At 47.8% G+C, this 25,923-nt stretch overlaps 1 protein-coding gene across 2 annotated transcripts in view; it reads left to right on the forward strand.

The window, feature by feature from the left end:
- Prkca (protein kinase C alpha) overlaps positions 1-25,923 on the forward strand; it is a 410,592-nt gene that overhangs the window by 349,485 nt on the left and 35,184 nt on the right. For both annotated transcript variants that reach the window (XM_058572202.1, XM_046422686.2), the window contains exons 9-13: positions 1,287-1,424; positions 2,468-2,641; positions 4,770-4,861; positions 7,373-7,435; positions 8,276-8,414. In XM_058572202.1, coding sequence (XP_058428185.1) covers positions 1,287-1,424; positions 2,468-2,641; positions 4,770-4,861; positions 7,373-7,435; positions 8,276-8,414 — 606 coding nt within the window. The remainder of the gene's footprint in view (positions 1-1,286; positions 1,425-2,467; positions 2,642-4,769; positions 4,862-7,372; positions 7,436-8,275; positions 8,415-25,923) is intronic.

Below are 25,923 nucleotides of genomic sequence, written 5' to 3' on the forward strand. Positions count from 1 at the left end.
TTCCTAAGCCTTCTCTGCTGCCAAAGAAGAAAACTGCAAATCCCATTTTCCCCTAGAGCTAAGGACCAGTCTTTCCAATGCACTGGTCCATAGTAAAGCCCTTCTCAAATGCCTTTTATATCTCCTTGGCCATCTTTTTCTTTTTTTCTTTTTGATATCAGAGATTGAACCCAGGGGCCCTTAACCACGGAGCCACATCCCCAGCCCTTACATTTTTTATTCAGAGACAGAGTCTCACTAAGTTGCTTAGGGCCTCACTAACTCACTGAACCATGCTTTGAACTTGTGATCCTCCTGCCTCAGCCTCCCGAGCCACTGGGATTATGGGCATGCACCACTGCGCCTTGCTGACTGTTAGGAGGATCATGCCCACAGGATCTCACTCGTCTCCCCTTTTCTTCTGAGCCCTCCTGCTGTTCCCCATGGACATGGTGACTCTCCATGAGAGTAGTGAGTGTGGCCCCACCAGCGCCGTCACATGGGGAACCTAGTGCGTGGACCTCCTTCCATTGCTTGAGTATCATTCACCACACTTCCGGAACCTTCCGGTTTTATGCGAAACCAGGTTCCCATGCACACCCCATTTCTTTTTATGAGTTTGACTCTTAACTTTTAAAAATCAAACAGAAGCCTGCTCTCCTTGCCGTGCCTGTGAAAGTAGCAATAACTCATCCCCGCACCTTGCCACTTACATCATTCCTCTCCAAAGGACTTTCTTCTCCCTCTTTGCCTGGGTACAAATTTCCTTTATGCAGAAGGACTTTAAACCAGAAAATCTACAGATGATGAAAACATCAGCCACAGTTATTTCCTTTATGAATCGGTAGTGAAAATGTACCATTTTTCCCCAAAGCTGACTTTTTTTTTTAAATATGTTTTTTAGTTGTAGGTGGACACACTACCTTTATTTTATTTATATGTGGTGCTGAGGATCAAATCCAGGGCCCCAAGGGTACTAGTTCTACTGCTGATCCACCACCCCAGCCACTCCCCAAAGCTGGCTTTTACATCCCGGAATTAGAACTGACGTGCCCTTGCCTGATTCCTGGGTTAACCAGGTGTGGAGTTGAGACAGGGAAGGGCAACCTTCCACCTCTTTGCAGACCTGCCCTCGGGGAGCATAGCCGCTGCTGTAGGAGCTGCATCTGGCTCTCAGATTCGTTTCTCTCCCCTTCCCACCTCCCTCCTTCCAGCTGGCATCAAACTTGGATCCCAGGTGCTGTTTTCTGTCACTCTTTCCTTGGAAAAATGACCAATGGCCTTTCATGTCTGTGCTTGTTGTTTAGAAAGCCAAGCTTGGCCCTGCGGGTAACAAAGTGATCAGTCCTTCTGAAGACAGGAAACAACCTTCCAACAACCTCGACAGAGTGAAGCTCACCGACTTCAATTTCCTCATGGTGCTGGGGAAGGGGAGTTTTGGGAAGGTAAGAAGTGGAGGGGCTTGGGCAGAGAGTGGTGGGTTGGTTTTATTCTCCCTGAAGTTTCCAGAATAGCCCTTTAGACCTCCCTGGGTATTTGTACACGTTCCTCAAATGCTTCCTACTTCTTGTGATTAAAAACAACTGTATCCAGAGCACTAACAGCAGGTTCTCATGCGTCACCTGTTCAGAACAGAGAGGATGTTCCAAAATGTTAGTTGAATAATTTGCACAACTAAAAATTAAATGTGGGGTCATATGGGGTGGTGGAGCCGTCAGCCTGCATTCCTTCACTGGGTCTCAGTGGTCCCAAGACTCACGACCACTCCAGGAACTGATTTCCATCCTGCCTTTTTGAGTTCCAGGCGAGTGACGTTATAAAGGTCCATTGCATATACCCTAAGGATGTTTCTGAAAACTTGCATGAATTCAGACTAATCCTCATAGAGAATGTGAATATTCCTTTTAGCAACCAAAATAGCAACCCTGGGTGACAATAGGTATGCAGTGCAAATCTCAATCATTTAGAAGTTATACAAGTTCTGGAAGAATCTAATTTGTGGTGATGCGAAACATTTCCAAATTTGTATGTAAAGTTGGTATTCATTTTTCATCAGTATAATGACATGCTTGAGTCAATTCATTTATAAAGAGAAAAGGTTTATTTTTAGCTCATGGTTCCAGTCCATGATTGAGTGGCCCAGTTGCTTTGGTCTCTGGTGAGGCAGCACTTCATGGTGGGGCAGTCTCTTTGCCTTGTCAGCCAGGAAACTAAGAGGAAAAAAATGAAGAAACTGGAGTCTCACAGATCCCTTCAAGGGCATGTCATTCCCCCCAAAAACCCAAGGACTTCCACAAGGGCCCCACCTTCCTGAAGGTTCCACCTCTTCCCAAAAGCATCACCCTGGGGACCAAAAGCCTTTACACAGGACCTTCAGGGGACACTGCGACATGCAGCAAAATTAGCTAAGCAGTTTCCTATCCCACGGTTCAGACTTGCAGCTGGCCCGGTTCCTCCCGTGTTCAGGGTGCTCTGGGTCTGTTCCCAGGTGATGCTTGCTGACAGGAAGGGAACAGAAGAACTGTATGCCATCAAAATCCTGAAGAAGGACGTGGTGATTCAGGACGACGACGTGGAGTGCACCATGGTGGAGAAGCGGGTCCTGGCCCTGCTTGATAAGCCCCCATTCCTGACGCAGCTGCACTCCTGCTTCCAGACGGTGGTAAGGCCCGGGGGCTGCGTCTCTGAGGCCTGGTGCTCACCTGCCCTCAGCATCCCTGGGAGAGGCAGGATGGAATGCCAAGCCAGGGACAGGGACAGGTCCCACCCTTCTGGCAATGGCAGATTTGGGTCACCCCCCTCTGTGATGTCTTCTGCTTGGAGACGTGGCACTCATTCCATTTAATTCAGCAAACATTTACAGTGGGCCTCTCCTTCCTGGGGCTCTGCATCCTTCATGGGTTCCACCAACCAGATGGAAGATATTTTTTAAATTGCATCTGATGTACAGCCACTCTTTTGGGGTTCAAAAAAGTTAAGAATTAATTCACAGTCCTGCCTCTATGAGACTGACGACTTGTCCAGCTGCCATGCACGGCTTTGGGACCTCAGGAGATGCCATTTTATAAAAACGTGTGTTTGTTTCAGACACTCAACAAGAGTGGCAAACTAGGACCAGCCTTGTATGTCCCCTGAGCTGTAAGAAAGGTCACCAAAAAGAAATCCAAACACAGTATTTCATGACATGTGAAAATTAGATGAAATTCATATTTCAGCATGCATACATCATTTTCTAGGGACACAGCCCCACTCAGTCACTTACCTGTCCCCTGTGGCTGCTTTCATGCTAAGACGTCGGAGCTGAGTAGTTACAAGAAACACACAAAGCCTGAAATACTTATCGTCTAACCGTTTATGGAAAAAGTCTACTAACCCCTATCATAGAGCAAAACGTTTTGGAAGGGGTGGGCAGAATCCCAAAGCACTGATCTGTCAGCTGTGGGGTTGGCGATTGTCCTATAAGAAATCGAGACCTTTAGACGGCACCAGGTGGGCTTTCCCTTTAAATATGGCTCAATGGTCAGTGATCATTGTGGTTGGGACAGTTACTATTTCCAACCGCACCATGGTCAGAAATCGACTTGGTGTCTTATGTGTGTCTTTAAAAACCCCTGGGAAGGGCCCTCGTGCTTTGGGTCTGTAGAATCTCAAGATGGCCACAGAGCCACACCGTGTCAGCGCTCCAGGAGGCTGCAGAGCTATGTGTCAGCTGCGCTCTGGCCACACCCCGGGCTCCTGCCTGCTCTCAGCAGCACCCAGACTCCCCGCCCCAAGAGTGGCAGGGAGGGCTGAGCAGCAAGGTGGGAAGGGAAGCAAACCCCTAAATCCCAGCCCAGCTGCCGTCACCCCGCTCACACCAATTAAGCTCCAGAAAGCTACGAAGCAAAGACTCGAAGCTGATATTGAAGTTTCTAACTGAAGAGCCGGAGAGTGACGCTCCCCGAGCCGTTTCCTGGCTCTTATCACCGGCTTCACTGTGCTGCCTTTCTCCCTGAGCAGCACTTTAATGTTTAATAACCTCCGTGAAAAGGGGATGTTCTCTAGCAGAGAGCAGAGGTCAGCTTTTACCTCGTGTGCTGAGATGTTAGCTGCTCAGCCTCTCCCATCTGGCCCAGCGTAATGTCCTCATAAATATGCACACGTCTCTGGTTGTATGATGAATGCCCTGCGTGTGGCCAACACCTCATATACCAGTAACAGAGAAAAGGAAAATACAGGATTTGGGGACCTAGTGGTTACCAAAGAACATTGGATTAACCTCTCCTGTTATGGTCCTCCTTCTCCCCTACCTGACAGATGTCATTAAGCAGGTACAATTTAGAAGCCCAGCCTAATCCAAGGGGTGAGTTTTCAGAAGATCCATTTGAGCACATTACCACAGCAGCATGCCACCCTCCTTGACATTGCAAACCAAGTTTTACACACTTGCATCATCAAGAAACATTGGTGGGAATGAACTGATTGGCCCATATGGATTCCTCACAGTGCGCCTGGCTTAGAAATATATTATGCATGTAGGGAAAAAAGGAAGAATGTTTGAGGCCGTTACTGTAATGAGGAATGTATGTAACCAGGAGGCAGATAGCCATTAGTTCAGAGTTATGTAATGAGCGTCCATCCCAAGGCCCTTGTGCAGGAGGGTATATCGCTTATTCTTTAGCTGGGAAAAAAATGTGAAGGGCTTCAAACTGAGCAGATCTGCCAGCGCAGCCCAAGTTTGACTAATGAGGATGCAAACCAGGCTACCTATGGGGAAGGATCCCTGTTCACGTGTACACCTTTGTCTGCAGGATCGGCTGTACTTTGTCATGGAGTACGTCAACGGCGGGGACCTCATGTACCATATTCAGCAAGTAGGAAAATTTAAGGAGCCACAAGCAGTGTGAGTATTTTTTTTTCAGTCCTGTAATTCAGGGGGCCCAGTACTGTCAACTGGGAACTTCTACTATATTGGATGTCCAAGATGGCCCTGCTCATTTGGGAAACTTCCCAAGGGAATAGATGTCTTAACAGGTCCCTTCTAGATGTTTCCACAGGAGCTTTTTATTCTGTTGCCTGTAAATTGGAGATGCTGGTGCATACCCACGCCACCCTGTGCCACCCTTAGGGGTAGAGTCCCTCACTGCTCATTGAGCGAATGAATATTGCACACCCACGGTGCACCAGGCACTGGACACGTGAGGATGAGGCTCCCCCTCCCTGGGAAGCTCATGCTCTAACCTGGCTTTTGAGAAGTCACAGAAAATTATAATGCATGGCTCCAACTGTAGGGAAATGCCCAGAACACAACCCAAGCCCCCCAAAATTGGGGGTTGAGAGTAGCAAGTCTTCAGGTAATGCCCAACCCAGAGACAGGCAGGCCAGGAAGAGGATGTGGACAGAGGTGAGACCAAGTCCAGGCCTGTGGCTCAGCAGGTGGTGTGAGCCGGGAGAGAGCACAGGCAGGGAGGGGGGCTGAGAAAGAGGACAGAGGGGAGGGGCTTCACTGGGACTTGACCCCATGAGACCAAGTTCTCACAGCACCCTCTGGCTGAAGAGGGGAGCTGAGTGGGCAGGAGGAATGTAGGGGCTGGTACAAAGGGGTCAGTAGGGATCTTTTTAAGCAGACGAAATGGAGCTGGAATTAGGGCTTCAGCTTGGAGCCAGAGAGAAGCAAGCATCCTTAACAAACATTCTGGAGGAAGAAAAGCAGAATTCGGTGACAGAAACGTTTGTCTGTGATGTCCTAGCTTAGGCTTGGGTGAGGGCAGCTATCAGGAAGGTTGCGGTTTGCAAGGAAGAACCGCGAGCTCAGCTTGGAGTGTTTCTGTGGGATGCGCCTTGGATGCTGGGATGCAGGAGTGGAGCCGCGGGCTCCGTGTGGGGATGGAGGAGTCATCATGGATCAGAGGAGGGACTTTGATACCTGGAACACTGTCCCATTTCTCAGAGGCCAGGAAGTCCCTGGAAACTCAACAGAAGCAAACCTAAGCAAATGGCTATTTTACTTCCCCAAATTAGATGTACACCCCACTAATCAAGTTAGCCAACATGAATAGGAGTCCGGCCACTGTTCATCTAAAAAGATAAATCAGAGCAATCTTTGGCCTGTGCGGGATTATCTGCCCTAGGAGAGATTAACTGAAGGCACAATAGGGAATTCTTTGGTAGCAAGCTTTAAAAATATAAAGGGGATTTTTTTTTCTGCTTTTATTTGTTCTTAAATGTGTTTTAGAAATGCCTGCCTTATCTCCTCTCTTAACATTGTGAGTTATAGAGCATTAAAATGCTCAGATTGCAGAATAAAGCTTTAGAGCACAGAGCTATAAGAGCAAATAGCCACTTTATTTTCTTCTCTTCCCTCCCCACCCCTGGACTGGGGATTGAATCCCCGGGCTCTGTACCATTGTGCAACATCCAAGCCCTTTTTTATTCTTTGAGGCAGAATCTCACTAAATTGCCTAGGCCAGCCTGGCACTTGTCATCCTCTGCCTCAGCTGGGATCACAAGAGGGCACCTTTTTGTCATAAAACAACATAAACATGCCTTGCCCAATCCTCTTTTAATGTATGTGTATTACAGAAAAGTTTTTTTTTTAATTACGGGAAAAAAAAAAAACATGAAAATTGTAAAAATCAGCCATAATCCTATCTCTTCTGCCAGCTTCAGAGACGGTGCCCCATTCAAAGCCTAGCATTCACCATCAGAGATTTCACTTCTCTGCTCTTGTAAACAGTATGTGTTTACTTTAGGTCTCCCGGGTGTGATATTTGCCCAGGCGCAAACTTGTGGTTCTTCAAACTTCAAAGACTCTTAAATGCTATGCAAATTTCAAAACATCCCTCTACATTTTCTCAGAGTTTCAGATATTAACCTACGAATGATTTGGAAGGGATGGTAGTAGCTGCTCTTATTATGAATTATGTAAAAGGGCAGACTCAGGTATGAATCATGGTGTACGTCCCATTTATCCCAGCACTTCAGCGAATGAGTGAACTAGCTCGAGTCCATCACGGCTGCCTTTGTCATCCAGGGAGTAATTGTATGTTCAAACACCAGTGCATTCTGCCCATGAATAGGAAAATGGAAATTTACTCTACTCTGCCATGTTTCCTGACATGGAATACTCTCACAGGTAGCCACTCTTTAAATGATTCTATTAGAAAGTATTTTGTCGGTAGCAAATTCGCTAACCACCTTCCCCAGTGAAGAAAAATAAGCCTGTCTCATTGACACGGATGAGCTGGAGATGGCAGAGAGGGGCTGACGGTTGGAAGAACACCTGTGGGAGGATGTGATCTTGGGAAGCCTAAGGTCTTACACTCTTTTTATCTCTGATGCCTGAATGTGAGACTCCAGAAGATACGGAAGTCTTAAGAAGCCAGGCAGAAACCCGAACCATTTTCTTTTGCAGATTCTATGCAGCAGAGATTTCCATTGGATTGTTCTTTCTTCATAAAAGAGGCATCATTTATAGGTGTGTATCTGAAGCCCTTCCAGCAGCAGCACAGTGGAGAGGTTTGCTGGGCCTCCCTGGGCATGTCATTCTGTGATGGGGACTCTGGGCATGGCATGGTGTGGGTAACCCCCAGGGAACACGGATCTGCTGGGACTACCTGTCTCTGCAACCTTGAGGCAAACCAGAGTCACTTCTGATCTCTAGACCTGAAAGATTTTAGATCTCATTGTTACTTTCCATAAGAAAACATGGTTTTCTCTCCTGACAGCTCCTTCCTCTGCCTTTTGTTGGGAATGGAGGTCAGAGCGATGGACAGAGAATTGTCACTATAGATACTCAGCAGGAAAAGAACATGGGGAGCTGGGGAAAAGCAAGGGGGAGCTACTGAGTCAAATTCCTTTTTTCATTATCTGCAGTCCAAGTGTGGCACCAGAGAGAGAATGTCTTCCAGTACTGACTGAAGAGTACCTAAAAGGACATTGGTACCAGAGGGAGGAAGGGTGTGAGGTGGTTTGAAACTCATAATTTCTCAAACCCGGCTGTGATTCAGCCCCACCCCACCCTACCTTGTGCACGATAATGAATCAAATGAGTGGGATCCCCTCAGACCTCATAAATTGGATTGTCTGGATTCCTAGGAACAACCATTCAATGTGCCAGTTCCTACCATATCCCAGACTCTGTGTGAGGCTCTGGAGATATAAAGACACAAGAACTCCTGGCCTCTGGTCTCCAGGGACGTACAGTTTAAATGCCCCTGAGATGGCAACTAGTTAAGTATCCTTCTGTTTCACCAGCTCCAAAGCAAACCCTGACCTGTCGTGGGAAGGACTCTGATGTTGTCCTGCTTCTTTGCAGGGACCTGAAGTTAGATAATGTCATGCTGGATTCAGAAGGACATATCAAAATCGCTGACTTTGGGATGTGCAAAGAACACATGATGGATGGAGTCACAACCAGGACCTTCTGTGGGACTCCAGATTACATCGCCCCGGAGGTAGGGATCCCCGGTCCTTCTTTTATAGACCAGGAAATCAAAGGGCAAACACAACCCCCACTGGAATATGGGGTCATTCGTGAATCACCTAGGTCCGTGTGTGGGTCATGGCCACCAAATAGACTGAACAATAGATGAACGTGTAGGAAGAGGAAATAGGAGAGCTTATTGCACACAGTAGGGCTCATCTTGTGAAACTTTGGTTTGTGTTAGGTGTGCATGTGGGCCAGCTTCAGGGTAAACCACATTTCTCACGTGACCGTGGCCAAGGTAATTTAAGAGGCTCTGATGGGTGGGGGAGCGGCCTGTGAAGCACTCCCAGAAAAGCTGGGTTGCAAGGTGGTGGCAATAAGGGCTTTTTTAGCAACCTCCGAGGAATGCGTGCTCCGTGCTACTTGATGTTCAGTGTCTAATTTAGGAAGAACCTCTGGGTTTGTTGAAAGCTAAATGGTTCCACGGTTTGAATCCTCCCAGCAGTGGGCTGTACTGCTGTGTCTTTGGTAGAACACGTACTGAGGAATCCTCTTCCTGTCTTGGGAAGCTTCATGTGTGCCAGTGATAGAATGGTGTGTGACCCTGGGTCAACATGAAGGCCACTTCCTGTCCTCACACAGCCCTGCAGATGCAGCAGCCTTTCCCCACCTGCGCCCCAGCCTGATGGAAAGTGTCTTCGTCAGCTTTTTTTTGCCTCTGTGACTAAAAGGACCCAACCAGAACAACCGTAGAGGAAGAAAAGTTTATTTAAGGGCTCACCGTTTTGGAGGTCTTAGTCCACAGAAGGCCAGCTCCATTCCTTGGGGCTGGCGGTGAGGCTGAACAACATGGCGGAAGAGAGAGGCAGAGGGAAGCAGCTCACATCATGATCAGGAAGTAGAGAGACTCCACTCTCCAGATACCAAATATATATACCCCAAAGCCACGCCCCCAATTCCCATTCGGCCACACCCTCCCCCTTCAGTGACCACTCAGTTAATCCCTATCAGGGGATTAATTCACTGATTGCGTTAAGACTCTCACAATACAATCATTTCTCCTCTAAACCGTCTTGCACTGTCTCACACATGAACTTTGGGGGGACACCTCATATTCAGACCATTACAGAAACTGGTGCAAAGTTGGACCAACCCGAGGTCTTCATAGAGCCCCCCTAATGGCTGTGGACAGTGGATCCCACATCTGTCCATCATAGTGGCCCATGCACTTGTCTCAGACCCAGAGGGAATACCAGGAATGACAAGCTCGGAGTCAGACCTCTGTGAGCTTCAATCTGCTCTTGTCTGTGGACATTGGGAACTCAGGCCAGTCTTTTAGTCCCCCGCACCTGTCTTTCTTTTCTCTGATGGGTGGGGGAGTTAGGGATAATGACACATTCCTGTTAAGAACTGCTACAAGGACTAACAGCCCTCGTGCAACATTTGGCACCTAGTGGACCCTCATTATTTGTACCTAATATGACTCACAATGATGGTCACTGTTCCAGAAAGAAAACTGAGTTTTATTCTTCTCTTAAGGGCTTTTTTGTTTGTTATTTTCTTAGACTACATTCAAACAGACTGCACTTGGGAAATCAAGTTCTGATGACATGGCCATAGGCGACATGTCATCTTGACATATAAGTTATTGGAGGTTTTCCCTCAAAAGCTCACTCATTGGTACCTCCAGGCATAACCTGAACTTAAATAGCCACATTTTTCAATGTGACAAATTGATGGTACAATAAAAACTACTCCTCTGGATGTAGTGGGGATTCGGAAGCCTCCTACTGACTGACAGGTGCTGAGCACCAGGGAACAACCCACCAGATGCCATATAGATTGGTGACAGAGGATGGCAGCATTTCCAGGAGTGAAGGTGACTTTGACCCTCGTCTCCAGTAAGGCCAGGTCTGCCGATCACACGGTCAGCTTCCCGTGATGGATACACGCCAACTGCGTGACGGCACCAGGGTTGACAGGGTCCACTTTCCAGAGAGTTAAGATTCACCCATTTGAACGGCTGGTCTTTGCTGCTCAGTGTCCTTCCTATGTATGAACTTCCTGTTGCTACTGCATCAAACAGCCACAGGTCAGCAGCTCGGAACACAGGTTGAACACAGAGCCCTGGAGGTCAGAATCAGTCTCTCTGAGTTAAAGTCAAGTTGTTGGCAGAGCCGTTCCTCTGGAAGCTTTCAGGGAGAACCTGTTTCCTGGCCTCCCCCAAAAGCTGGAGGCCGCCTCTTTCCTTCTCAGGGTGCCTTCCTTCTCCCACGTCCCCTGCCTCCTGGCATCTTCTGGCCCCTCTCCGTCTTCTCCAGCTCCAACCCCCAGCTTCCCTCTTCTCTAACAAGGACGTTTGGTTCTGTTGGGCCCCTGGGTGATCTGGGATCATCTGCCCACCTCAAGAGCCTCACCCTGTACCTGCAGAGTCCTTCTTACTATGAAAAGGTGACAGTGACAGGTCTTGGGGACGTCATTCCACCTTAATCACACTTTGGGCAGATCTGGGGAACTTGGGGCCTCTTCATACTCAAGGAACAGCCTGCTCTCGCTCCAGATGCCCTTTTCCAAAGCCTCCCTTCCTTTCTTCTCTTTACGCCCAGTAATAAATGGCGTGATCACCGTTTATTGAGTGCTTGCTGTGTACCAGGTGCCACAGATACTTTCCCTCATTTATTTCTCCTAACAAACCCCACCAGGGAGTTCCCATGGGGCCACTGTTTCAGCTGAGGTGACTGAGGCCGCAGTGACTTATGTGAGCCCCCAATGGTAAGAAACACCATCATCCGCCTTCCTGCTCAGTGACTACTGAGCCATGAAGTATGCAGACCACCTTCTGGAAGCTTCCTGTGCCACGCAGTTTGCCTTCAGGGATCCAGAAGCACATCTGGCTGCCCCTGGGTGCTCACCCTTGGCAGAAGTGGCACTCTGCAGACATCAGCAGGCACAGCTGTGTCTCAGTCCCGATGACTTTCCTGAGCCCACGAGCCTCTCTGTTGGGACAGAGTTAGTGTGACTTCAGGTCTTGTCTGCTTTGCTGGCCTTTTTCCTGGTTGCATTCAGGAAGTTGATGCATTTGGCCTCAGGAATACCTGCTGTATCGGGAAAGACCGAACAGGTCCAAGGTTTCAGGATTTTCTCAGAGGTTACAGTCATTCTGTCTCCTGTGTAAATCTTCCTGTCAGGCAGAGGCAGCATAATTATCATAGGTGGCATTTCCCCTAATAGGCAGAGCAGGGGCTTAAACATGTATGGCTATTTGTTCAGAAACCTTGAAATCGATTAATACTGTAGCATCTCTCTAACCAGTAATGACAGGGCCAAGGCTAGAAATGTCACTCACAAAGGTGGCTGGGGACTTGAGATGAACACCCACGGAAGGGGGGGGGTGCTAACTCAGAAAATGATCCCTGAAGCTGACACAAAGGGTCCTCTTTGCTTTGACATGGAACACATAATTCCAGGGCCATGAGGGTCCCTGAGAAGGCGGAACAAAAGCTTCACGTGGGGCTGATCCTTCTGGGAGTTGGCCATTTCAGGATGTGAGACCCTGTCACAGCCAGATGTCTCTCAACGGCCGAGAATCAGACTCCAAGTCGTAGCACTGTCCTCTCCTTCCTGGAAGAAGGAGACGCTGCACGGGAAGTGTCCCTCTGTGTGCCCTGCTGCAGGGCAGAGAAGCTTGCTTAGAGTGTGCCACATGAGGTTGTCTTTGCAGACTTGGTAGGAGACCATGCAGGACCACACGCAGGGGACCTCACCCATGATGTGTTGCCGTCTACTCTGTACCAAGCCCTCTGGGCACATCTTCTTGTTTGTCACATGTTATACATGAGCAGAGGTTCCAAGACTCGCCCAGGATCTCACAGCTGGTGACAGGCAAAGGTGGATGTGGACCAGGGCTTTCTGACCCCAGAACCCATACATTCTTTTCACAGATAGCATCGTCTCCAGAGTTAGGGGAGGAAGGGCACTAAAACCAAGCACTCAGTCGTAGACTATCTCTTCTTGGGCGTCTCTGAGGAGAGGAGGGACCTGCCTCCTTCTGAACCGGGATCCAGGTGCTGAGTCATGACAGAGACACAATCAGTGACTCAGAATGTGATCCAGCCACTAATGCTGGACAAACCCCTGAGAACCAGAAAGGTGAACCAGAAACACCCAAGCCCCTACCCAGCAGGTGGCATCTATCGGTCCACACATTCATCAGGTGCCTACCAAGTACCTGGCACTGTCCCAGGCCTGGGGATGCGTGGCCAGTAGGGGGCCCTGGAGGAGATCTGCCAGGAGGGCCTTGGGGAGTTAGACAGGGATGATACAGCCCAGGAGAGATGTGGATTTCAAGACAGGGACAGGACAGTATTCCTCTTGGCGATATCAGATGTCACCTTTGCTGTGGCTAAAATCACTTGGGAGATCATTGGGCATGGTTGGCTCTCCTCTGCCTGGGAGCAGATGGGCAAGTCCAATGAGGGTTGGAGATTGGACAAGAGGGAGCAGGAGACCTATCCCCAGGGTGCAGCTTCTGCAGTCTAGCCCCGTGGGAATGCCAGGCCAGTGATGCCCATGGCAGAGGCCAGGCAGCTGCATTTTTATATAAAACCCACCTGTTGTTCCAAGTGGCTCTACCATGTAGTAAAAGCAACCTTCACCATGAGACACAGCCAGGGGCCATCAAGTGTGACCTCTCTTTTGGAAGAGTCAAGGTCCCCTTTGCAGAGGGAGCTGCAGCTTGGGGTGGGAGAAAAAAGACCAAGTTATGCGCAAAAGAACAGGGAGCCGTAGCCTTACTCCAAAGAAGGCAGGCATTGGCGAGCTCAGCCTTGGCCAGGACCTCGGAGGTCAAAAGGAAGGGAACCCGGATTGTGGCTCTGTGGGACTTCAGTTGGTTCCAAAAAGAGTGAGTTGTTATGAGACACTAAGAGTGGCCCACCCCTGCACTTTGGCTTCCTGTTTTACCATGTGATCTCTTCCTCACACAACTGTACTCTGCCATGATGCCATCTGCCCTGTGACACTTCCAAGGGAGCCCTCACCAGAGCAGAGCTGATGTTGATGCCATGTTCTTGAGCCTCTAAAACCATGAGCTAAATAAACCTCTTTTCTTTATTACCCAGCCTCAGGTATTTTGTTATAGCCACAGGAAATGAACTAAGACACTCCACATTCCCTCCCTGACCATGTCTCCCCAAACCCCTGAACTCATCTCTCAACCAGCTGCGCTGAATTCCCTTCTGCCCCTCACATTGCCAGACTTTCTCCCTCCTCCAGGATTTTCCTCCTCCTCTTCCCTCTGCCTAGGATGCCCCCCACAAGCATTAATGTGCTCCCTCTTTTCCCTCCCCCAAGCCTTCACTTCCCAGCTTGGGAAGGTCCTCTGTCCTGAGGACCCCGTGTGAACCTGCAAGCCTCCAGCCCCAGCCCACACTGCTGGCCCCTGCCCCTGATGTTTCCGTGGCACTCGTGCCCTACTGATGGACTAGGATGGACTGCTGGATTGATTTGTCTGCCATCCCACTAAGCCCTGCGAGGGCAGCCTCTGTGCTGTGCTTACTGCTGAGCACCCACCCAGGCTCTGGGCCGTGCTGGGCTCTTGGTCTGTGCTCGGGATCAGGGGTGCATGCCGCCTTCCTAAGGTAGCGATGGAAGTGGGACAAGGTTGGAGGCTCAGAGGCAGGAACTCTGGAGCCAGGTGACTGGGAGGGTGATCCCCCGGCTATCACAGGTGAGGGGCAGTGGCACAGGATACAGGGTAAAGGGGCTGCATGCCTCATCAGCAGCATGAGAGGCCAATGGGCTGGGGGACCTGAGGGTCTGCAGGTGGATGGGACATCAGCCTGTGCTGCTCCTTCCCCACCCCCTGCCATTGCTGTCTCAGAGACTCTCCGTGGCTCTGGGGAAGGGGCTGGAGAGAGGGGTGGACGGTAACAGAGGATCTGAAAACTCGATGAGAAAATGACTCCTTCCTTGGGCACAGCCAGGCAGTCAGGCAGTAAATTAGCCCTCGCCACAAGGAGGGAGGGAGGGAGGGAGAGGTGGGGGAGCGCCAGCCGTTCCTGCTCGGCCCCACACCAGCTGCGGGTGGGAGCGGAGAAAAGCTCTTGATTAAAGACAGAGAATGATAAGCCCAGGGCGGCCTTCTTTCCATCAGAGGCCAATTTCCCTCTGTCGAGGTCAGGCCCGAGGACTCCGCTTTGCCAGGGAAAATGAAGACCCCGCTCTGCTAGGAGCAAGACTTCAAGACCAAAGCCTGGCTGCCCTGCGGGCTCTTCCTTGAATTGTGTAGTTCTCGGGTCTTTCCTGGGGATCAGGTGGGTTGTGTGATTCACCTGCCTACAGCTCCTGCAGGGTCTCGTGATTCTCCCGGCCTCAGAGCCCAATCCGCTCAGCCCGACTGACGGCGCTGGGCACCTGCTGGTCCGCAGGCCAGCCGTGCTCCCTTCCCTTCTCCTGTCCCCTCCTCCCCTCCCCTACAGAAAGACCAGGTCCCTGGGGGATTTGGGGGATCGCTGCTCCTTGCTGAATGCCTTCTATGTCCTAGACCAGGGCTAAGCTCCTCGTTTACTTTATTTCAATACTTAAGTCAATTCCGTCTTCCAGATGACCAAACGGAAGTGCTGAGAGATGTATTAATGTTTCCCAAGGTCCCAATCCAAGGAGTCCTAGGCTTTGCACCCATCTCTCCTCCTGCACTGGCTGTTGCCCTGGGAGGGGGGACTACAGGTTCCTGCTCAGATGCCACAGGGCATGCCTCCTCCTTCCAGCCAGCTGGGGGCTCGCCCAGGCCTGCTACTTGGCTTCAGAACCACCCCACACACACACCATAATGCTCTAGTTCATTCTTTTCTCCCAATATTCTGTAGCCTGCACTAATGGGCCCTTCATTTAGGGATATATTTTTAATCCTATAAAAATGAGCTGAGGATTTCTGAGCTTTATTTCACCTTTCTTTGTAAAATTGCCAGGGCAGTGGTGGGGAGGAGGTGGGTCTCTGGAGAGAGATTGCCAATGTTTGTCATTTCCCAGTGTGAACCATGCACAGATACCTGTTCTCACCTTTAGTTCTCGCAGTGGTCTCTGAGGCAAGTTGTATTATCCCTGTTTTGCATCCAAGGAGAGGGAGACTTGGACAGGAGAGGTGCTCTGCCCAAGCCCTCAGACAGCAAGTGGTGGGGCCAGGACCCTGGTCCACCAGCCTCCAAGAGCAGGCCTGTTGCCCCAATGCCATGGGTGTCACTTATTCCCTGTTACCCAAAACATCTAAGGAGGACCCCCCCCCAGCTCTGGAAAAACTTTTATTCCAGCTAATAATAAAGCTCTTAAAGGCACGAAGTGTTTTCTTAGCTCTGTTTCATTGCTTGACTCATAAGTGGTTATCTGGTCCAGAAGCACAGGGAACATTTTGACGGCTCCCAGGGTCAGCAGACAGCCTGAGGCAGGCCCTAGGGTGGGTTTCTCACTGTGAGTCCTGCTGGCTTTTCCCCAGCACCCGTCCATCCCCAGAAAGGAGACCAGAGGCAAGGGCTGCTGGGCGGGGCCCGAGGACCCTTGGAGACAGACAAGAGGGCTGAGGGCCATGCACCTGCTCAGGACCACTGCACCTCTGCTCTGTTGGAGCCGGTGCAGTCTTAGCAATCACCCTCAAGGAAAGACTTCCTGTTGGACTTCAGGAAAGACTTGTATTGTGGTCTAATACACTCTGGCTGTAGCTCTGCTCTTTTAAGAACTTGGAGTGGCATCCATAATAAGGGCACAATTATAGTATCTTCCTCAAAGTGCAGCTTTGGGACTGGGGTGAGTTCTGCCCAGACAGGCTTGGCCTGCCCCGCAGGGAGCACTCCCTAGTCTGTTACTTGACAGTTGTTTCCGTTATCTGGTGCTGAGTAACCTCCCAAGAGTGAATGGTTTAAAATACCAATCGTGTTAACGCTGTGATTCTGTGGGTAGGACGGCAGCCACCGCTCCTGGCAGCTGCAGGGTGTCGGCCATAGGAGCTCAGCTCTGCTGGTGCTGAGGAGCCAAGATGGCCACTGGTGGTTGGCAGTGGCTGTTGGCCACGGCACCTTGGGTTCTGTACATGGTCTTTCTTTCCATGCAGTCACTTGTCACTCAGTGTATCCTGAGCTCTTGATGTGGCAGTTGGCTTCTAAAAGGACAAAAACAGAAGAAGCCACAAGGCTCCTTAAGGCTCCAACTGGAACTTAGCTGCATTACTTCCACCACATTCTGTAGATAAAGGTGATGAGGACTTAGGCAAAGGGGGCTCCTTCCCTGTGTTTTAGGGCAGGAGGTCAACAAACTTCTCTGCTAAGGGCTGGCTAGGAAATATTTTAGACTTTTCTTAAATTTCAGATTTTGCCAAGAGGCAAGAAAGAACAACCGTTCTTGCCAAAAGTCCACTGCAGTCTTTTTTACACACTAGAGTGGAGTCTCGGGGGTCCAAGGATTCCAAAGTCAAATGTAGCCGTCCAGGTCATCAGGAAGTGGTAAGGACCAAATTGTGTGCTCCCCTCAATCCAGATGTTGAAGCTCCAACTCCAGTGTGCTGCCTCCAAAGCAGGCCAAGCTCATTACAGGCAAGACTCAGTTCTCAAAGCCTGCCTTAGAGAAAGGCTCTCTGATTATCCCCATCTGACAAATGTCACTCTAAGTTCTTAGAAGAGCAGCTTCAGTGGGGAAGAAAAAGCCTCACATCCAGCAGTAAGAGATGGGCTCTTTAAAGAGGTCATTAAGGTAAAATTAGACCACGAAGAGGGAGGGACAGAGGAAAGACCATGTGGGGACACAGGGAGAAGGGAGCTGTCTGCAAGCCAGGAAGAGAGGCCTCACCAGAAATCAGCCCTGCTGGCACTTTGATCTGAACTTCCAGCCACCAGAGCTGAGAAGTAAGTACATTTCTGTTAATTAAGCCACCTCGTCTGTGGCATCTTGTTAGGGCAATCCCAGCCAACTAGCAAAGGAAGGTGCATTTGTCAGGGTGGTGGGAGAGAACATACTGCATCAATATTGTTTTCACTCTACCCAAACAGAACAGGAAGGAGGAGTAAGCAAAAATCCCAAAGGTCAAGGGCAGTATTTCAGGTGACCTTGTCCATTCACAGCTCTGTTTACAGAGTGGGGACCAGGAGAGGTGGAAGAGCAAGAACCAGGTGGATGCTAGTGCCACCTGCCACATTCCTGCTATGAGAATGGTCACTTCCCTTGAACTTACTGTGCTTTGATTTCCCCAGTAGTAATGGGGGTCGTGCCCAGCACCATGCTGGCTTAAAAGCTATGTTCAGGGGTAGCTTTGATGAAAATCCAATCCCACTATCAAGAAGGTTCCTGAAAATGTGAGGTTGGGAGAAGAAACAGAATCCAAAGAGGTGTTTGGTTTCTCTTGACTTAAGAAGGGACTGTAGTGGTTAGTTGGACAGGGTGCTGAAGAAGTTGGGTGACTCAAGTCAAATAGAATAGTGTTTTCCCAAAACTAGTCAGTTCGTTATTGCTTCCCTGACTTTCTTCCTCCATCAGCAGAAGAAGAGCTAGAGAGAGGTTAGCCCCACAGGAGAGCTTACCTAGAAGAATTACACAGAGACTGGAAACAGGAATACCTTCTCCCCACCACACTCAGTACTGTGCATGCCCCATCTGAGGATCATGGAAAATCGTGCCTGCCCAGGACACATTCCTGACTCAGAGAATCACCACGTGGGTGCCGGCATCTTTCTGCCAAATGAAAACCTGGCACCTTATTCAAAATTCTGCTGGTGCTCCTTCAGAATCAGGCCAGTGGCACCTCCTTTGTAACTGCCTCATTACACCTGAGCCAGGAGTGCCGGGGTTTGCAAAAAGCTGGCACACACCTGGCTCCCTGGACCAGAGCCAAGGAGACACCTGAACCCCAGCATCTGACATTCTTACAGTGAGGTGCCACCGTGTACCTGGGGGTGGCACCAACTCTTCTTGGAGTCATCAGAAAAGCGGCCCTCACCAGTGCTTAGAATTACTGGCACCCTGATCTTGGGCTTTCGGCTTCCAGAATTTTTTTTTTTTTTAGTTTGGTTTGGGTTTTTTTTTTTTTTTTCCAAATCAGTGATTTTTGACCCAGTTAAACTTTTATTCAGTGAAAACAGTCGACATTGAGACAAAAATCATCTTAAAATTTTACAATAGTATAGTAAAATCTCAGCAGAAGGTTTTTCTGTTGTTTTTTGTTTTCATCCATCGGGGTTTATTTGCCAAGTGCTGTATTCTGGATCTTGTGGGACATCCCTTTTTTGGTTAAGCTGCCACTAAAGGGTCAGGGAGACCACTTCAGAATTTGGGCTGTGAGAGGGGTCAGCATGGAGAGGCTGGATGGTGGTGGAGGGATGGGGCTGAGCCCCCAGGAGTAACTGCCTGGCCCTCCTAGGGGGATGACCAAGACCAGCTTGTTGTTAGAGAGATGCCAGCCATAGCCCCGGGGGGCACCCTAGACCCCCAGGACTAGAGATGAGGTCAGAACTGTATACCTGCTGGGGTCATTGGGTTCATAGGCCACGCACCCTGTCCACAGTGGCAGCTACCGCACCGTCATTGGTGACATCCCAGAATGGTCTTTTAAGAGCAACAGAATGTCTCCTAGGCACCTGAACATTTGCAGAACAAGAAGAACAAGATGTTCCTGAAGCCATCTTGGGAGAACTATGCCTTGGATGATGTCTGAGCTTTCTATCATGATAAGGAAATACAGGCTGACAGGCTCCTCGGGAAGTAAATAGAGGTTGATTTTTGGCTCATGGCTCTGAAGGTTCATGTCCAAGTTCTGGTGGTCCCATTGGTTTGGGACTTTGGAGAGGGTGGCACATCCTGATGGGAGCCTGGGTCAGAGGAGGGTTCCCACGTTGCACCGGAAAGCACTGTCACGATGGAGACATTTAAAACTCTACGTGACAACAGAAAAATAACTGGACTTCATTCATACGTGGCCACAGAACCATATTTCGTCTCAGCTTATGTGGTGTACTTGCTACTAGGATTTTTCTCGGAGTTCATGTTCTATGAGTCTCATATGTTTTGAAAAGCAAGGGATTGACTGGTTTAATAACAATGGGATGGTGGAAATGGAGTGCTCTGTGGGGGAATGTATTATTTAATTGAATAGAACGTTATTGAAAAATATATATTATTGAAAAGCATTATTGGAAAGTACCTGGTACTTGATGTGTTCAAAACTCAGATGTATAGCATATATTATTGTTGTTACCTTCAGAGAACAATGAAATCATATAATTCTTTCTCAGAAAAATAAAAAAAAAACCACACTACACTGCTTTAAGGGATTTGTTTCATTTTAAGTAACTCAATTATTTAGAAAAAAAGTTTGATCCTTTTTTTTCTTAAACTTCTTCAAATAATGTTCAAAATCCCCAAATTCATTATTTCTACTCCCCTAACTTGCAGTGGACTTGTACTGATGAATGCAGACAAGGTCTTTGTTTTTCCTCCTCATATGAATAATTAAATCCATCTTGGTTGTCCCAAATTTGTCTTCCCATCTTGACTTTTTTGGTATCCTTATTAAGAATCACCTTCGTTCCTGTAAACAAAAAAGAAAAAGCTTTCAAAACGAAATCAAAGAGAAAAAAGACTGAAGAAATTGGACAAAATATCCAAGAACAACTGTTAAAATATACATGTAATGGGAAGATCAGAAGAAGCAAGATTAACTGAGAATTTCCCCCAAATTAATGTCAAATACCAAACCACAGAACTGGGAAGCCCAGAGGAGATCAAGCAGCATCCATGCAACAAACCAGCGAAACACATCCTACTCCGGGGCTGGGGATGTGGCTCAAGCGGTAGTGTGCTCGCCTGGCATGCATGGGGCCAAGGTTCGATCCTCAGAACCCCATACAAACAAAGATGATGTGTCCACTGAAAACTAAAGAATAAATTAAAAATTAAAAAAAAAAGAAACACATCCTACTCCAACTGCAGGAAATCAAACAAAGAGTCCTGCAAGAAGCCAGAGGGGGGACACCTTACCTAAGAAAAGCAAAGGCAGGAAGCAAAGAGGATGAGGTGCAATATTTAAAGTGTTTGGTGGGGGGGATACCAATGTCGAATTCTATACCCTGAAAAACATCCTTCAGAAGAAAAATAAAGACTTTACATGGAGGGAATTTATTACCAATAGACCTGCCTTGCAAGAAATGTTAAGAGAGGTTCTTTAGAGAATGAAAATGATATAGGTCAGAAACGTGGACCTACACAGAGAAAAGAGCATCAGGGGGAGAAAAGGGAACATAAAATAAAAATTTTTATTTTTCCTTTCTTAATTGATCTAACAGATACCAGTTGTTCAACATTACATTAGTAATGGATTCTTTATACACATACAGACCCCACGAAGTGGTATAGTGTCATTTTTTAAATGAACTTGGATTCATTGTGAATGTGTACTGCAAAATCTAGGGCAACCACTAAAAAAAAAAAAAGGTAGTGTCACTTGTGTCACTTGCTGAGAGAGGAGAGAGAATGGAATACTCAAAACCACAAGAGGCGTAAAAAGAATAGAAGAAAAAACAGAAACAAAGAACAAAGGCAGCAAAAAATCAACAAGCATGATCAACTGTATCAATAATCACTTTGAATATCAGTGGCCTAAATGCACCAATCAAAAGACAAGAGGTTGTCAGGATCAAAAAAACAAAACCTAATGGTGCCAAGTATTTTATTTATAAGAAACCCATTTTAATGATAGTGACATATGTAGATCATAAGTAAATGGATAGAGAAAGATACACCAGCACTAATCAAAAAAGCAGAAATCGCTGTGTTAATTTTCAGAATTAACTTCAGAGCAAGGAAAGTTGTCAGGGGTAACTTTTACTTACTGATTAAGGGAGAATTCTTTAAGAAGACATAACAATCCTGTATGCACCTAACAACAGAGTGTCAAAATAAGTAGGCAAAAACTGATTAAGCTGCAAGGAGAAATAGATGAATCCACTATTAGAGTTGGAGCACTCCTCTGTTAGATCCAGCAGGGAGAAAGTGAGCACATGGTTGAACTCAACATCATTGTCAGTCAACTGGATATAGTAGATGTCTGCAGACTGCTTTATCCAGCAATAGCCTGAGCAACCTTCTCAAGCTCCCATGGAACAAGATGCGGACCTCACTCTGGACCATAAAACACACTCTAACAAATTTAAAAGGCTGGGAATCATACAGTGTCTGCTCTCCGACCACAGAAGAATTAAGATTAAAATCAATAATAGAGCAATAACTGGAAAATCCCCAAATATTTGAAGAGTAAACAACACACTTCTAAATAATGCTTGAGTCAAAGAAATCTCAAGAAAAAGTTAAAAATATTTTGAAATAAATAAAATTGAAAGCACAACTTATCCAGTGTCACAGGAAGCAGTGAAAGCAGTTCTTGGAAATTTCTAAGGTTGTATACAAAACAAACAAGATCTAAAATTAATCCTCTAAGCTCCCACACTAGGAACTACAAAAATGTGAGCTAGTTAAGTTCAAAGTAAGCAGAAGAGAAATATTTTTTTAAATAGTGTAGAAATCAATGAAATGAAAAACAAAATCAGCAGAGAAAATCAGCAAAAACTAAAACTTTAAATAAAAAGATCCATAAAAGTGATAAGCCTCTTATCAACCCAACAAAGAAAAAAAGAAACTACGAACATTCAGAAATGGAAGAGAGGCCATCACTACCAATCCCGTGGATATGAAAGGAAAAGAAACAAGAACCGTGAACAACTCTGAGCCCAAATTTGATCACCTAGATGAAATGGACCAATTCCTCAAAAGACACAATCCACCAAAACTTCACACAGAAAGAAATGGACCATCTAAAGTCACCTATGTCTGGTTTAGGTTTAGTTTGGGTTTTTTTTTTTTTTCTTTTTTCCTTTTTTTTTTTTTTTGCTGGGGGGGGGTATTAGGGATTGAACCTAGGGCCCCTTATCCACTAAGCCCTTTTTATTTTTTTATTTTATAAACGTGCTATTCTGCCTCAGCTCCCAAGTTGCTGGGTTTATTAAGCATGTGCCACCCTGCCTGGCGTGTTTTGAAAATCACATCAGTAATTAGTAACTTTCTAAAACAGCACCAGGCCCAGATGGGTTCACTGGTGAATCCTACCAAACAGTTAAGGAAGAAATTACACCAATCTCCTACAGCATGCTCTAGAAGATCAATGCAGATGAAATACATTCTATCTCACCCTAATAAACCAGTGTCACCCTCATAGCAAAACCAAAGACCTTATAAGACAATGACAGACCATGCAAAAACCTGCAACAGAATATTAGCAAATAGATCCCAGTGGTGTATAAAAAGAATTAATTGCTAGTTGAAGCCAGCATTAATAATTCTTTGTGCCATTTGATCCACTTCTGATCTTTTCGGAGAGCAGCCTTGGGTAGCCTGATGATTGCTCTCCATTCTCATGGTGCAAAGTAAATAACAAAGAAGGAGGGAGAAGAGGTAGCTACTGTGAATACTTACAGCACCTTTTTTTTTCTTTTTTCTTTATTGAGAGTTAAACCACTGAACTGCATCCCCCATCCTCTTTAGTTTTTTTTTTTTTGTTTTGTTTTGTTTTAAATTTTGAGATAGTATCTCATTAAGTTTCTGAGGCTGGCCTCTAACCGGTGATTCTCCTGTCTCAGCCTCCTAAATCATAGGATTATAGGCATGCATCATCAAGCCCAGCACTTAAAGAACTTTTATTTATTACCATTAGAGACATCATTTTCTATTATCGCCAATTCTCAGTAAAGCCATAATTTTTGTCTAAATAGAAAATATGTGGTTTGAACTCCAGACGTCCCAAGCTTTTCGTCTTTGGTAATAGTCTTTATTCTTATATAACACATTTTTTCCCCAAAGATTTCAAGTATTACGGATATTTCTCACATGATATACTAGGATCCTTGATCTTAGAGAGCATGTTTTTGCGTATTTTTCCATGTCACGTCCGTCCCTCCAGTTTGATGTGGAATCCCCAGTGTCTCGCTTCTTGGGGTATCAGCCAGGCCACAGAAATGAATAGTCAGCCATGAACAGTGGGAGTTAGTGACGGAGGGAGAGGCAGGATATTCTAACACCATGAGAAAAGAGTGAATCCTCAAGTTTTGCTTCTCTGCTAAAAATCAATTTAATTGCATGAGGAGGCAATTTTTTAAAATCTGTGCCCCATCCAGTGTCTGGCATAGAGCAGGCTAGTGTTTGCTTTGTTGGGACTTTCCAGGCACCAGAAAAATCATTATAGACATCCGATACATATTTTTAATATTACTTCTCACACCAAAATGTTTTCTCTATCCTCCTGGAAGCCAGGTTGGTTTATTGTCTTGAGAACTTTCTCCCGCCCGCCTTGCCTGGGGCTGACTCTTATTTCTGATGTCAGGCAGCGTGAGTTCTATATATATAGCCCACTCACCTGCACCTTTTCTACACACAATGCCATTTCATCCCTCACCACCCTGAGAACCGGAAGTCCAGTATCACAGCTGAGTAAATGGAAGCTCAGAGAGGCTAAGCAACTCCCCCAAGGACACAGAGCTCCTAAGGGGCAGAGTTGACCTCTTGTAGTTGGGTTCAGGGCTCTCACCAGTGCGCTTCCTGTGGATGTTCTGGGCTTGGATATGCCACCCCAATGGAGTTTGTTCAGAAGCATCTTGGCTGAGAGTTGGGGGTACCTGACCTCCACCCTGCTGCAGGGCTTCCTGTGTGTCACACTCTGGTCTCAGGCCTGATGCTGTGGAAGGGGACGCAGTCCAGGGAACCTGAGGCCGGTCTTTTCCCAATCTTGCCACTGTTCAACCCAGTAACCTCAAGCAAGCCACGTTGCCACTCTGAGCCTCAGGCTCCTTTCCAAAATGCTGAGGTCCCCTCCATCCTTAGCAGCCCAGCAACCCCAAGGGCCCTTTCGATTTTGCACTTGAGCGGAAAGTGGTGTCTGTGGAGTGTGGTTGGAGTGGATCCACTTGTTCCTCCAAACGACCTTCTAGTGTCTGCCTCTGCTGGGGCGGGCTGGGGGAGTCCCAACAAGGAGTGCAGAGGTGGGTGGCCCATGTTCCCGAGCTCAGGTTCCCAGCTGCCCAAACAGAACACCCAGGAAACAGGTCCACCCTCCTTCTTCCCAATGGTACTCTTCAGACGTGTCAGACAGTGGTTTTGACCATATACACAAAGAGCACCTCTTGGGTCCTGTGTTCCATCCTTGAGAATTTATGATGTTCTTCAAAGCAACTGTAATTTTTCCTTCAAAATAAAATGTTGTTCTGAGAAAAGGAGGGAATGTTCTTTGTTTCCCTGAGAGTAAAACGACTTGAACGGGGCCATTATTTTGTAATGACAGCGTTTGTGGTTTCAAGTAGAACATGAAATAAACGTGGAGTCCAGTGGAGGAAGGGCCAGCAGGGACCTGTCAGGCGCACCCCATAGTCTCACACGGTCCTTCAAGGCGGAGCCTTCAGAGCAAGTTCTAATGTGGGGCTGGCCTCCTGGTGGCTTCAGCAAGAGTCACCTTCCCCAGGCCAGCTCCCGCCACAGCTGTCCAGGGACCCACATGGGGTCAAGGCTCTCAGTGTAGGAGAGTCCCAGCCCTGTCACTTAGTAGCCTTATGATCTGGAGCAAGCTGCTTGCTGTCTCACCTCATTTCCTCACCTTTGAAGTGGGCCTGGAAAGAATTAAAAGACCCCGGCCTCTGGTGAGTGCCTACGATGGCCATGTTGGTCACAGTTGTAGTTATTGCCAGTGGCATCTAAAACCCTCCCGTGCTGTCCCCCAGGCTCCCCCAGGCCTGAGCTGTCAGAGGGCAGAAGTTCTGAAGCCCCAGCCTCCCTGGGAGGACTTTGAGTGTGTAGCCTAGCAGAGGGTGAAGGCTGGGTGGCCTTGGAGCTGTGGCCATCCAGCAGCTGTGGGCCCTTGGTCTAGTGGGAGATGAGAGGCTGCCCCTGGTCCCTTTCATGCCCTGGTCCTTTGCCCAGGCTGGAAGAAAGCTCATTCATGCCTCATTTTTACAAAACAGGCAGCCATTTGTCATATCCTGACATTCGCCCTGAGCAATTGGCTCATGTAAGTTTAATAATAATGATCGTGATGACAAATAGCACTAAAGCTAGATGACAGTGGCCCTGTCGGAGGTCTGTCTTCGAAGCCAAAGTTCAACCTCCCATGTGCTTCGGGGAAGGCCGCCAACTCTGCGCCGTCTTGCCAAGCCTGCCCCTCTCTTTGTCCGTCGCTCCACGTTGGGAAGCCCATTGCCACGGCAGCCCCTGGCCTGGGGCTTCAGGATATCACGTGGCCTGGGCTTTGCTGCAAACCCCCAATGGCCCACAAGTGCCAAAGATACCTGCACCCATCCCTACTGGGGACAGACCCAAGAGAATCTCATGAACTGTCCTGTGCTCTCTGGTCCTCAGCCCAAAGCTGGTGGCTCCCCAGGCCAATGAGAGCCAGAGAACCAGAGCAGGTTGAGGGTTGGTGAAATTCAGAGGGTCTAGACCAGCACTGCCTGATCAGAATGCAAGCCACA

This window comes from Marmota monax, unplaced genomic scaffold (assembly GCF_021218885.2).
Source record: "Marmota monax isolate L192 unplaced genomic scaffold, Marmota_monax_Labrador192_F-V1.1 WCK01_AAM20220418_F8-fsc00173, whole genome shotgun sequence".
Classification (NCBI taxonomy): Eukaryota; Metazoa; Chordata; class Mammalia; order Rodentia; family Sciuridae; genus Marmota; species Marmota monax.